This window comes from Chaetodon auriga, chromosome 7 (genome assembly GCF_051107435.1).
Source record: "Chaetodon auriga isolate fChaAug3 chromosome 7, fChaAug3.hap1, whole genome shotgun sequence".
Classification (NCBI taxonomy): Eukaryota; Metazoa; Chordata; class Actinopteri; order Chaetodontiformes; family Chaetodontidae; genus Chaetodon; species Chaetodon auriga.
Window position 1 is genome coordinate 9,665,892 of NC_135080.1, and position 13,851 is coordinate 9,679,742.

The 13,851-nt window shown below is 44.1% G+C and overlaps 1 protein-coding gene across 11 annotated transcripts in view; it reads right to left on the reverse strand.

The window, feature by feature from the left end:
- LOC143323015 (muscleblind-like protein 1) overlaps positions 1–13,851 on the reverse strand; it is a 65,185-nt gene that overhangs the window by 10,724 nt on the left and 40,610 nt on the right. For all 11 annotated transcript variants that reach the window (XM_076734550.1, XM_076734551.1, XM_076734549.1 and 8 more), the window contains 2 exons: positions 7,925–8,095; positions 3,084–3,305 (listed from right to left, as the gene is read on the reverse strand). In XM_076734550.1, the coding sequence (XP_076590665.1) occupies positions 3,084–3,305; positions 7,925–8,095 (393 nt within the window). The remainder of the gene's footprint in view (positions 1–3,083; positions 3,306–7,924; positions 8,096–13,851) is intronic.

Sequence of the window (13,851 nt, forward strand, 5' to 3'; positions counted from 1 at the left end):
GCAGCAGCTGTCGACTGATTGCCTCAGCCTGAGTGTCGGGGCTCAATGAGGCTCATGGGAAATATGAGACTGGTTACCCTCAAGGGAAGCTGCGGCTGACGTAATCGCCAGCCCACACATAGTAACACACACACATGCACACGCACCGACACGTGTTTCCATCATTTTTGGGGACATTACACAGACTTACATTAATTTCCTGGGGACTTATCCTAACCATGACCACGACCACTACTCGCCTAATCTTAACCCTTAATTTGACCACCTAAGCCCAACATTAAGTTTACACCATAAAAGTTATTGATTTACTTTATGGGGACTTGACATGTCTGTCCCCACGACATGAGCAATGCATGCCCACACACACAGAGCTGGGTTTCCATCACTTTTGTGGACATTACATAGACAAACATTAATTTCCTGGAGACTTACCCTAACCACAACCCAGGTCTTCACCCGAAAATGTAATGACTGATGTTATAAGGACTTGCACTGTGCAGCCATAAGTCCCTACAATGTGACTATGTAAACAGATTTAAGTCCCCACAATATGAGTACACACACATCTACACACACAAAGGTTAATGCACATATAAATTATGAGGCAGCGTTTTTCCCAGAATTAAATTTTGACACTTAAAGAGCTACGCAATAACTTCAGATCTCCATTTGAGCACAGTCGGCCACCGCTGTGTCTGACTCGCATTCAGACTCCAATCTTACACCAAATGAAATGTGATTTCATGCTACGTTGTATCGATCTATCAGTTATTGTGATAGAACAAGCCGTTTACCAAACGTCTGTTTACCAGTCTCACTGTCTGCGTGCATAAAGGATTTGATGTGTGGTGGAACGGGTGCCAGACAAAAGGCCACCGACGCCGCTATCCACAAGCTACCCCTGCTCCGTCTCCCGTCATGACAGCTCATCATCCACAATCACCGACCTGTCTCTCCGTCTGTCTGTGCAACCCCACCTGCACACTCACACGTATCCATTCCCCACCACTGCCACCATCACCAGTGCTGCTACTGGTCTTACTTTTTTTTTTTTTTTTTTTTTTAAAGACAGGCAGCCTTGTTGTCAGGCAGATGTTGGAGAGGTGGGTGAGGGAGGGAGGGAGGAAACAAGGGAGAGGAAGGAAAATGTAAGAGTGGTTGATGAATAAAGCGTAAAGGACAGGGAGATGGGGATCAAGGAGACAGAGCGGTAGAGTCTTACGGGATCGAGCGAGTGTGGCTGAAATGGAGAAGGAAGGGAAGGCTAAATGGAAGCAATTTCATGTCCTCTGCACCAGGTGTGGACCAGTGTGCCTTTCTTAACAGTGCTTAATCATGCATTAGAGAGAGTTAAACCAGTGGAAGTGCTTAGCTGGACAAACAAATACAGCGCCTGTTAATCATATTTCTGTCCCCATGGTAACTGTCCCTCTGGGCCATTTACATCACCATGGTTGCAGGTAAGCAACATATGATTTTATGCACGCTGCAAGGCTGCAATATAGCTCCGTAAGAGAGAGAGAGAGAGAGAGAGAGAGAGAAAGAGAGAGAGAGAGCTGGAAAATATGTCTCAGGGAGAACAGACTGGTGGGCTGTCTTCTAAAATAGGAATTTCTCTCAGCCTCGAGGAACTAGCCTGTAACATATATCTACTGACGGGTATGTGTGCGGGTCACAGAATCCCAGCTATGTTTATTTTGAACGACACACACTGGAAGCTAAAATATGGCTGGCCCTTTTCTCCGAGATATTTTTAGCAAACCTAGTTCTTGACAAATTAGGCTAAGGGTATGAATTCTCCCAATCAAAAGGCTTCAGCGGCACTCGCAGGCTGAGCACGACGGGCAGCGTTGACCGCTGGGTTCGCATTTCTTGAAGGGAAAACCAGTGAAAAGGAGCAGATTTTTCCCTCCACTGCCAATTATTACATTTGGCTAATAAATATTTCATATCTGTTTGTCTGTTGAGTGGACTTGCAGAATGCTTTGAGTCCTTTGCCAATCATCTCAGTCCACAGTCTGAATCACGACCTGCACGCTCTTCTTCTACTAACAACAAGTTGTTGCCTCCAACCCCCCCCTCCCACCTCTAGAACTTCTTCTCACTGGTCACGACTCCTCTATGAAATCCAATCACTGCTCTCTCCTTTTCTGTTATCTTCATCTCTGCTTGTCCCAACCCCACCCCTGATGACCACAACAGGTCTACAAATTGATTTCCTATCTCTTCCTCCATCTCTTTTTCCTGTCATTGACCCACTCCCTCGCTCTGCATGTCATCCACTCGTTCGCCAGGCCCTGAGACTTCCTCGGCCTCGCTGCCATTAATTACCCGGCTACCCGATGTTACGTTTCAAATGTAACCTTCCTAACGTTCTCGCACGCCTCCTGCCTGCCTCCAACGATTTCCCCATTATTCCGCTGCGAGTGTTTCCCGGGTGGGGCTGCATAATGGATGAGATTGACTTACTGTCCAATTAATGATTATCTGAACACAGCTAGAGGAGCGGCACTCATCAGGCTTCAAATGACTGATTGCTTTCATAGAAGAATTAAAGATTTTCTTCGAAATTACAGACCGATACAGTATAACTTAAGCTTGTGCCAAACAATGCTGTCTCCTTCCTGCTGATGGGATTCAGCATCAGCAACGGTAATGTTTGTAGAGAGATACTCTCATTAACGTCTCTTTCTCTTTGCTTAAATCTGGGTAATGACTGTATTATGGTAATGGGATGTAGTTACTGTAACAGAAACTGTGTACCAGATACATAATTAAAGTCTACAAACACAAACTGTTGAGGCAAGACTTTCCAACCCATGTCTTTAATATTCAAAGAGGCACAGCCCATATTTCAAAGCCCAATTTGTTTGTATAGCTGCGAAAAAGACCCTCGCCGGGTAATGTTGACTAGCGTTTTGTTAATCTATCATTTAATCTGTGACTGTTATGAAAGTGAAAAAAAATAATTATGCAAATCCCCTCATCTGTGTGGTCTGCGGTGTGTGCTTGCGGTTGTATTTTTCCTGTTTGTACCTGCGTCCACGTGTGTGTGTGTGTGTGTGAATGTGTGTGTTTCTCACCTCCAGTCTGTCTGTCCTCATGAGTTTCTGTGCAGCAGCAGCAGCGGCAGCAGCTGGTACCGGGACATTGGGGTTGCTGGTGACCAGTACAGGGGCGCTGGGCAAGATGTCAGCAGGCATCAGGCCGGGCGACACAGGGCCAAGGTAGGGGTTAAACGCAGCGGCCGCCGCCGCAGCAGCATTGACATTGGTTGCAAGGCTGGGTGTGACTGAAAACATGGGCTGTGGGCACAAGCAAAATGAGAGAGTTGGTCAAAATTGAGCAAAAACAATGCGAAAATAAAAGTCTATATATAAAAATAATGAATATTTCATTACGTCTACCATTACGTATAATGCCATCCTTCCTCACTCCTGCTCAAATTAGCCACTGAAGATATATGACAGTAGATGGTGAAATAAGAGATGTATGCAATTAACAACAGCCAAGCAGAGGGAAGGAACTGTGTTTGGGGATGTGGAGACAAAGAAGATGGCAAAAATAGACAATTAATGGGCTCACATCTGAGGAAAAAACAAGCGTCTTTGATGGCTGCTTGTCTTTCATTTGAGATAACACATAAAGGAAGCTCACATTCTGTATGTGGTGTCGACTTTTCCCCACATGGATCAGATGGAATCACACGCTTTATACACCAGAGATCACACACATATAGGAGTAATAAGGCTGAGGGACATCAAGCTGTGTGTGCGTTGGCAGGGGGTGGGGGCTTCACTGCAGAGCTGTCTGTGTGTGCTTTACTGGAGTTTGAAAAAGAAAATGTCCACATTCTGTGAGAGGGAGGCTAAAGAGTATGCTAGCTGACGTAGCGCACTGCAAGTTTTCCCTGCACGTTCCTGACCTCGGCCCCAGTCTGAGGATTGTCTCTTGAGCCTCTGCCAACACGCCACAGTGAGTAATAGAGCAGGAAGTTTTGGGAGGAATGTAGCCCTGGACGGCTACAACCCTCCCAAAACCTCCTCTTTGCTCTGTAATGACTCAGACAATCAGGAATAATGGCACTGACTGTCTAATTCTTCCAGTGCTGCCCTCTGGAAGGATTATGACCGAGCCGATGTGTCTCTCTCAAGGTGCTCAGACATCAGTTTGGGATGTTTTCAGCTCGAGGTTAGGATGAAATCGGCATGATGTCAGCGAAGAGACTCACTGTCATCAGGTCGTAACAATGCAGTGATCTCATCCTGCGAAAAGTTTCTGACCGTGCTGACGGCCTTTTCTGGAATGTCTCTTCACTTAGCACTGAATCATTTCCAGTAATGATGGGACATTTCACATTCTTGCCATAAATCGCAACAGACAGAAAACAGTTATGTTTAATTGAGCACATTTACACAGTAGGAACAGAGAAAAACCTCACTGCTTCCTGACAGCAGTTTGGTGGCAGCAGTGATTTGGTGTTTGTGTCGCTCTTTCTCTCACCTTTAGGTCAGAAAGATTCTCCTATTATACACCGTCACATAAAATAAACACTGCAAATATACACATGTATATACGTATGTGTGTCAGAAGTGAGACCGGACAACTCAACTTCCTTTCTAGAAATTAAATAGAAAGATCAAAAGCAGTGTGATGATCCAGAGCTTTAAAATAACATGAAATCAATATTTAAACCACGCAGCCAATAAATGACACAATAATCCTATTTTTCCACTCATTTTTTATAAGTTTATTCACATATTGTGTGCTTAACTCCCAGGCCTTTAATATTTACTTTAATATTCATCTTATTTCCTGATTATTTTATGCATCACATTATTCCTTATTCATCAGAGCCTTGAATTTTCTAAAATGTCTCCCCAAAAGATTTCCCTTTAATAAACTTTATAGCAAAACTACTTTTGTGCAGCGTCTTTATAAACAAACTTAGGAGGTGCTGTACGTGGATTCACAATTTCAATGTCAGGACTGTGAATGTTGACAATGAGACAACAGTCAGACAAAAATATGATACAAAAAAATGATGAAAAAAACAAATATAACGTATTAGACACTGTAACCTACGTCCCTGCTCCTCCCACCCAAACATGGAAATGCATCTAATTACAGAAATAAGACGCCACTGGAGTGCCCTTCCCTTTTATTTCACTTATTTTTAAACACCCTCTGCACCAAACAACTGCACCAGATTTCCTTTCGGGAAGATTTTGGATTGTGAGTGAGTGACTGATACAGAACCGTGGATAGATATAATTGTAATGTGGGCCGTCGGCTGACGTCAACTCTGTAATAAAAATCATCACGAGCACCATCATTCACAGCCAGCTGTAATGGACCCTAATTACTTCACCCTCTGCACAGTTCAGTGCTTGAAATGAAAGCACTCTCCTACGCACATGGAGGTAGGGGGCAGAGCTATAGACAAAAAAGTGGGAGAGCGGCAGATGAAATGTGGTGGAGAGGCTGATGACGGGGGCAGGAAACTCAGCTAAAGACACAAGGGAGGGATGGAGGAAGAAAGTCTGATTCCTGGAAAGACCGGTACCCAGTTTTACCTTTTATTCCCTGAGCACACAACACGGCTCTGTTTTCTCAACTTCTCTTTGTAGCTCAGGTCTGAAGCCGTCTCCCCTCACTGCTGTTGTCCTATCTCCTTCACTTTACCTACCCGCCTTTACTCTGTCCATTTATCTCATCCTGCCTCGCTCGGTCCTCCCTTTCTTCTTCTTGCTGTCCTTCTCTGTCAGCCTGTCTTCCTCCTCCTCCTCTGCTCTCCTAACTTTCTCTCTCCCCATGACATAAACAGAAAGGGAAGGCTTTGCTGTCCCAGGGAGATCTATTGCTTTTTAAACCCTTTCATGGTTTCCTCTGTTCCTCTCAATGGGCCTCTCGACTCAGCCCCTCTTCCCCAGATAAGGGTGATAAGCCATCGGCTAAGTGTGCACGTGCGTGTGTGTGTGTGTGTGTGTGTGTGTGTGTGTGTGTGTGTGTGTGTGTGTGTGTGTGTGTGTGTGACCAAGCATGCAGCATCTGAGGCTCTTTGAATAGTCTGAGACAAATTCACTCCAGTGCTCCCACTTAGACATAAAGGGACAGAGGACAGAGGAGGAATCACTTCAAGCCTGACTGACAGCTCTCATTGGCTGGGTACGGTCTCATGGAGAAGGCGGGGACGGATTCATCTGAGCTGGCCGACTGGAGCTCCGACCATCACCGTGAACGTCCTGGGAGCGTGCAGCGTACGCACAGGGCAACTCCTGATGTCGCATGCTGCGTGTGTGTGCAGGTGTGTATGCGCTGATCTGTGTGTGTGTGCGTGTGTGTGTTAAGGACTGTGTGATTAGAATATTTTATTCCTCACTGTAGAAAAATGCTCCCACAGTGATGAAAGGGATTCATTGTCTGACGCTTTAAAACTCAGTGCTGTCGATTGATTAGTCAATAATAATCGTTAATGAATCATTGAATTTATTCTTTAAGGAAAAATACCAAACTTTCTCTGATTCCAGCTGATCAAATGTGACGTTTTGCTGCTTTTCTTTGATTACATCACTGTGAATTAGACATCTTTGGGTTTTGGACTTTTAAATGGATATCACCGCAGGCTCGGAGAAATTTTGATGCCCAAACTCTTAGCTGTTTCTGGAGCTCTTCAAACGTATCTCACAGTCTTCCTCACAGTGTTTCTTTCTTTTTTTCCTCTCTTTTTTCAGTCAAGACTAAACTTTTACACTCAGATTATCTGACCCTGTAAATTCTTATCCAGCTTGATATTTGATCATTTTGGCTGGTTAATGAGAAATAAAGACAACATATAGAATCAGAATTTCCTTACTGGTCTAGTTCTGATTATTTGATTGCAGCATGATTGGCCGGCATGACAAATTCAACGAAATGAAACCCTGCTGGACTCTCTCATGGAGCATGTTACAGGCACTGTAAAACTAGATTAAACTGCATATCAGTTCACACATTTCAGAGTTCAGTAATTAATTCGAGTGAAAAATCCTCATTAAAGTGTCATAATCAATTTCACGAAACGTTTACTCGAATTCATCTCTTCTGCTCAAAGAATCACAACCTGAATTTGTATTTGTTCTTTCATTTTTCCAAGTTCACTGAATTTATTTTCTTCTCTAGCTTATTGTAAAACATGCAGGTCACGTGATGCCCTCTGGCCCAAAAAGACGTTTCCCCATACACAATCACAACAGAAATGTTTTCCTGAGCAGCACAAACACTCTGACTCTTTGCAGTATCTAAACATGAGTCATTAGTAAAAATTAAAAAGTCTCAAAGGGTATCAGGCATAATCATTTTTGTGTCGTTCTTGTCTGACGGTAGCCAGCAGGAAGTCAGCCAGCTTGGCCGGAGAGTGATTATCTGGGAAGCCGGAGGACGTCTGGCAACCTTTAACTCCACACATTAGTTTTTATTTTGTTCACGAAAACTATGACTAAATACGTTTGTCAGCAACCTTTTCTGTTCATGACTAAGACGAGATGACGGTGGGACGGCACCAACGTCATTAAACACCAACTGTGACTATATCAACATTTGTGGACAAAAAAACAGGAGATGAAATATTCTCGACTGCTTTTTTTTAATGCAACAGCTCTTTATGTGTTGTGTGTGTGTGTGTGTGTGTGTGTGTGTGTGTGTGTGTGTGTGTGCGTACGTCAGTTGGAGATGCAAGTATCTGTTATATGCAGGGGGACGCCAACGTGGCACCATCATCTCAATGAAGAAGCATTATGGAGGTTAAACTAAGAAACCCAGACGTGCGTCAGATCACCTGACCCAGACCTCGTCTGGTCTTGTAAATTTCCACGATATGCAGAGTGTGTGCACCCCGTGTGCGCCCGAGTGTTTCCTGTAAGTGTTTGTGTACGTGTCCTCTCACCACTGGCTGTAGCTGCGTGCCGGGCATCATGGCGTTGGCGAGCTGCATCTGCTGGGCCAGCATGGCCATGTTTTTCTGCTGGATGAGGTTGTTCCTTCCATTGATCTCCAGCTGGGTCTTTAGGTGTGGAGGAGGATGCAGGTACTTACAGTTCTCCCTGGAGCAGCGGCCCTGATGGGGGGAGAGAAGAAGAGGGGGGCGTAGGAGGAGACCAGGAGGGCGAGAGAGAGAAGAAGGAGGGATAAGGAGGATAGAGACATGGAAGGAGACGAATTAGAATAATGTTTCCATGAACTGTTGCCTAATGTAAAGAAGTAATGAGCCTTGACTCAAGTTGCTGCCCTCCCATTTAGCGGGCGCTGACCGAACATCCCTGACATGTGGACCTGCCACTGGGTCTGTCGTGAAGAAGACCGATCAGTTCTGCTTTCCCCCCCTCGTCGTGACCTAAGCTGTGCGCTCGCTACCTTCCCCTATCTTCTCCACGTCCCGTCGAGAGACAAATTAGCTTCATGAGCGGAGATAAAGAGGATTAGCTGTCTGTCTGCTTCTGCTAACAGATTGTAATACACACAGCGAAACAAAAAGAGACGGAGAGAACGACGATATGGATACTTTTCATAATCCATTAATCTGCTAATTATGCTTTTGATTAGTCATTTGGTCTATAAAATGTTGGAAAATTTGGGAAAAATCACAAATTTTACAGTCTTATTTTGTCCGACCAGCAGTCCAAAAACCCAAAGATTTTCATTTCATTATCACTTAAGACAAACAAAAGCTGCAAATCCTCACATTTAAGAATCTGAAATAGAGAAATTACTGATTATATTATTTCACAGTGTCACTTCTCTGAAACTCATGCTGGTCAGGGTCCAACAATAAGGACTGCCTGATGGCTCGGGTCAGCGCTCGAAAGCAGAAAAAAAAATAAAAAAATTGCACAAAAACATTGCAACACAAGTGCCTTTACCTCTGGTCTACTCTCAGACCGGCAGGCTTGTTTACTTCATAGATGAAATGGCCCTCAAACAACCTAACGCTAAGGAAGATGTACTGCTTCCTGGAGAAAAACATTGGACCAGGTTGAGGTCGGGTTTGACTTAAGTACCCAACAAAGTCTGACAAGTCAGGGCTGTTTATTATCAGGCAGGAAATGATCGGAAACAGTCACTTTTGTTCAGTCCAGTAGATTCCTGACCCGCCTCTGCACATTGATTGCTTCTTCAACTGATCTATGCATTTGATTCGTCAGACTACGCTGTAATGTACGATTGCGCCTGTCGCAATAAAACCTGATTTGATTTCTTTGACATTTTTTGCTTGTAAACTGACTTAAAATATTCACAGATTATCAAAATAGCTGCAGACCGATCATCCCGCTGATCGATCGCCGCATCATTTCAGCTCTAATGTTCGACCTGTGCGGTGAACTGTTTTATCCAAAAGGTCAATTTTTCTTTTCTTGGGACAAATTACATTACAAGAAAAAGAGCCTCAAGTTCAGAAGGGTCAAGGAAAAATGTCTTTGCATAGCAGTTAAGCAAAAATAAAGACAGGAAATTGAAAGGAAATTGGGAAATTCAATTAGCAAAGACCCCGGCTGTCCTCCGTCCTATCGCCGTGCAGTCTGTCCCGCCTGACGCTGGATGTTTTTACGAGCCCCGATGAATCGCTATTGATCTCCCAATTGTGACACATTATTTAAAGTGTCGATACTTTACATCATTTCAGAAGGAGAGCGGCGATGTCGGATCGATGCACGATTGGAGACCCCTGTGACAATAAACATACACACATCATGGCACTGTGTAATATTCTGCTCGTGTCTGCAGACGGTGCAGCGCGTATGTCTGGGTGCTCGGTGCTGTGGGTGATTATATTCATCCAGCAGCCGGCAGCCCAAGGGGAGAAGGAGGGAATGTAATTTACACTCTCATAATGCCTGCTCCACTGAACACTCCCCCTGATAGGTGTAATATTTTAGATCTCTCCTCTTTTTTACTCCCACTTTTCCCCTTCGTTCCCTTCCTTCCGCCTTGATCCCCCATGCGCTCCCGAGCCCCATGCTGATATTTGCTCTCCTCATCATGAATACAGAGCAGCGGAGGTGCAGAGGTGCTGCTGTGATCTGTGTATGTGAACATGTTCATGTATGTGCGCTGAATGTGCAAAGCAGATCTCCAGCCTTTGTCGCGTTCACTCTTTCTTCTTGCCTCGCCTCAATCTTGGCCCATCAAAATGCATCCTCTTCTCTTGCCTCCACTCCTTTGTATAAATCTATTTCCAGGGGATGGGGAGACCAACCCTGCAGCAGCTCCACAGTACCACCTCCCATGGGGAATTAAAGGCTGGCTGTCATGCTACTGCTTATCTCAGTGAGATTACCTGCTGCCCACTGCGGCCCACTATGACACCTGCTTTCACAACTTAACACATACACTCTCCCACTCTTCCTCTATTCCTCCCACCTCCCTTCCTTTCTATCTCTTTATCTCTGCCTCTTATTTCCTCGTGCAGCCTGGTCTGCCTAGCTACAGCGGGAAAGGTACTTTGCATTGGAGAGCAGCAGAATGTCAAGAGTTCTTCCAGCATTTTCATTGGCTGAGAGCTGAGAGCAATAACAGTCCCAAGCCCGCCGATTGGCCTAGAGGCACACATTAACAATGCTGCTAGTCTGGCCCGCGCCTGTGTGGCTGCGATTATTGATCAGTGCTAATTGGTTAATGTCTTTTGATTTTCAAGGCACATTCCCTCTGGGTGAGTAGACTCGAGCATGTCAACGATAGCTCTCTCTCTCTCTCTCTCTCTCGCTCTGTGCGTCCGTGCGTGTGTGTGTGTGTGTGTGTGTGTGTGTGTGTGTGTGTGTGTGTGTGTGATTAACTTTAACAATGCAGAGCTTATCATTACATAAAATCTCCCACATTGAGGGAAATCTCTACATTGCTTTAAACTCTTGAAGGTTACTTTCAGCGGGCTTAAATCGATATTTCTTTGTATATTAACACTAGATCAAATGACTCCACTATGTATACTTTGAAAGGTGTCGCTCACAACGACAAACCTACAGAGATTTATCACCAAACTCTGCAGCTCTCCTTAAGTCTTTTCAGCATCTTTCTGCTCATTGCTTTGGATTCACTCTCATTTTTGGACACATCAGGCAGCTGTTTTCATCAACGATGGTCTCTAGAAACCCTCTGTTTGCTACCCACACGGCACCGAGCAGCAGACAGACAAAGTTAGCCACTAGCTGGTGAACATAGTGGAGCATTTAGCCGCTGATGAGCCAGATACTCAGAGTCAAAGAGAGAGAAGCGAAAAACAGAGGTGAAAGGAGAGTGAATACTGAATTGACATTCATCAGGTTGCTGGAATCAAAACTCCAAGTGAATGCTAATGTTGGCCTGGACGGGAAAATAAGCAACTTTTTGCTTAACAGATGATCATCAGTGTTTACAGCTTCTTTTTTTTAAGTGGCCAAAAATCTGTTGTTGCAGTTTTAAATAAGTTTTTAACATTTTTTAACATTCAACCACGTTTGGGACTAACCATGAACCGCAAAACTCATCTAGAAACTTTTAAATGCGATGCAATGATTTTCAAAATAAAATGCGGTTTGAACAAACAGCCATAGGCAAATTGTGGAATTTCATCTCCAACCCTTAAAAAGCCTTTGACCTTCTCTTGGGAAACCATGATTAAAGAACATTTTGTGACTAATGAATGAATATTTAGCAGTTGAATCGGTGGACTGAATACAGGAATGTTCTTGCCCTGAACTCAAGCTGGGAGGAAATTAAAGATGGGAGGGAAACACAACATTATGATGGATCAAAAAAAAGTTCAGGAGTGTTTTTATTCTGATGGTCTTGGTCCTCTCATTTTCAGCTGCAGAATAACACTGTAAAATGATGCTCCAGAGTCACTTGTAATACAGTGAATCTGATCTGGATTACTGTCTGTTTATCATCATTTACATGTTTTTGAAGCAGTTCTATAGATGATTTCATCCCTTGGAGAGGAGAACACATTATCTGGATAAAGTATTACACTTGTATAATTGTAGTATTGAGAAATTTCCTCAGCTGCATTCAGAAAGGTCAACACCTTCACGTAGTCCTATCCCACCAGTCGCCCCATTATCAGTTGCTGTGTTGTTGAACGATGCGGTCCTGCGTGAGCCTGAGGTCCCCACCAGTCACTGCCAGTGATGCTAATGTCCTGGCGTCTCTCCTGCCTCCTCTCTGCTGCTTTCCCCGCTGTCTAAACAGTGTCACTACAGGTTAATGGTGAGCCTGTCTGACAGAAAGCAGCGCTCCCTCTGGCTAGACTGTATGACTAAAAGACTCACTCAAGTTGACTCTGTTCCGCCTTCACCTGTCTGCCTGTCCTCCGCTGAGACGCTAATATGCTAACAGACTTTGTGCATCTGTCTCTCACGCACCCTCTCGATCGCTCCGTCTCCCTCATTGTCTCCTCTCTGCCTGATTCCCTCCCATCCTTTCGGGTGATTGTCTGGACTGGTCTAACAGCAAACCTTTGCACCAAAACAAATTATACTCTTTCTTCATTCTGAGCTGCAAAGCATCTGTTAACCTGTCGGGGTGAGGTTTTGGAAAACAGCCACATACAGTCGCCTCATCACCAAATATAGATTCTGAGAGTTGTGAACCAATTTGCTTTTGCCAGGTTTTGCCAGGCTTTGGCTTTCACTTTCTTTTAATTGGCAAGCAATTAAAAGAAAGAGAAGCAGCTGCCACAGTCTCACTCTGAAGTGCGTGTGTGTGCATGTATGTGCTGGGGGAATGGAGCATTCTGCACTTATAAATCACCTTGGCCTCATTACACCAGCTATCTTTCAGTTCCTGGACACACACTCGCATGCACACACGTGTAGTGCACACACAGTCACACTATTATTTCTTTTTAGGAGAATATAATAAACACTTTGGGGTTGCAGAAAGTTATTGATGCTTATTAATCAGTACAGCAGAGAAAATAAAGCCAAAGTGACTGCATATATGTGAAAGCACAAACACAAGCACATGTGCACACCCTAACCTTGAGTTACTTCAATTACCAATGCCATATTTCCACTGTATTATCAGGTGTCACATGTGTGGCTGGTTCTGCAACAACAGGGTTTTAATCAGCATCACCTAATCCTCCATGACAAGGTTACATCGACCAGGGCGTCCACAAAAACAACAGCAAGGCAGGACAGAGTGCACTGCATTTTTTTTTTTTTTTTTTTTGTTGACCTTTTAAATCCCAGCCTCTGGACGCACCATGCTTTAAAGCTGCTCTGGTCAATATATTTATCAGTGGTCAGCTGATATGTGTTTTTCAGATACCATAAGCCAAAGGTGTTTCGCCTTCGTGCTGAAATATTTTAAAGGAAAAATCTTAACGTTTTTCTTGCTAAGATGCCTAAATGTGGGCCACCATCATTTTTTTTAATCCATTTATCCATGCACCCATTTATCTTCCTAACACCGTGGCCACCAGCCTCATCAGAAAACATTTAAGTTTGCATTTCTGCTTTTGAACACAATCCAGCAGCACTGCTTCCCTCCACCCACCAGAAAGATTTTCTCATTTTCTTTGTGACCACAATTATTTTCATTCTTCCCAACTTTTTCATCACATGCTTTGTTCCCCTTCTGTCCCTGTTTCCTCTGTTTGATCCAAGTCCTTGAAATGAGAGGTTTCAATTAGAGGACACTGTCATAAATGTTTAAGAGGTCTTGTTAGTAATCATCCAAAGTACAAGAGGCTTGTAACCACCTTTGTCAAACTAAGGGTCAAAGCACTTTGGATCAGATGTTTATGAAGTCATTGAATTACTGTTGCGCGCCTGTGTGTGTGTGTGTGTGTGTGTGTGTGTGTGTGTGTGTGTGTGTGTGTGTGTGTGTGCTATGGGA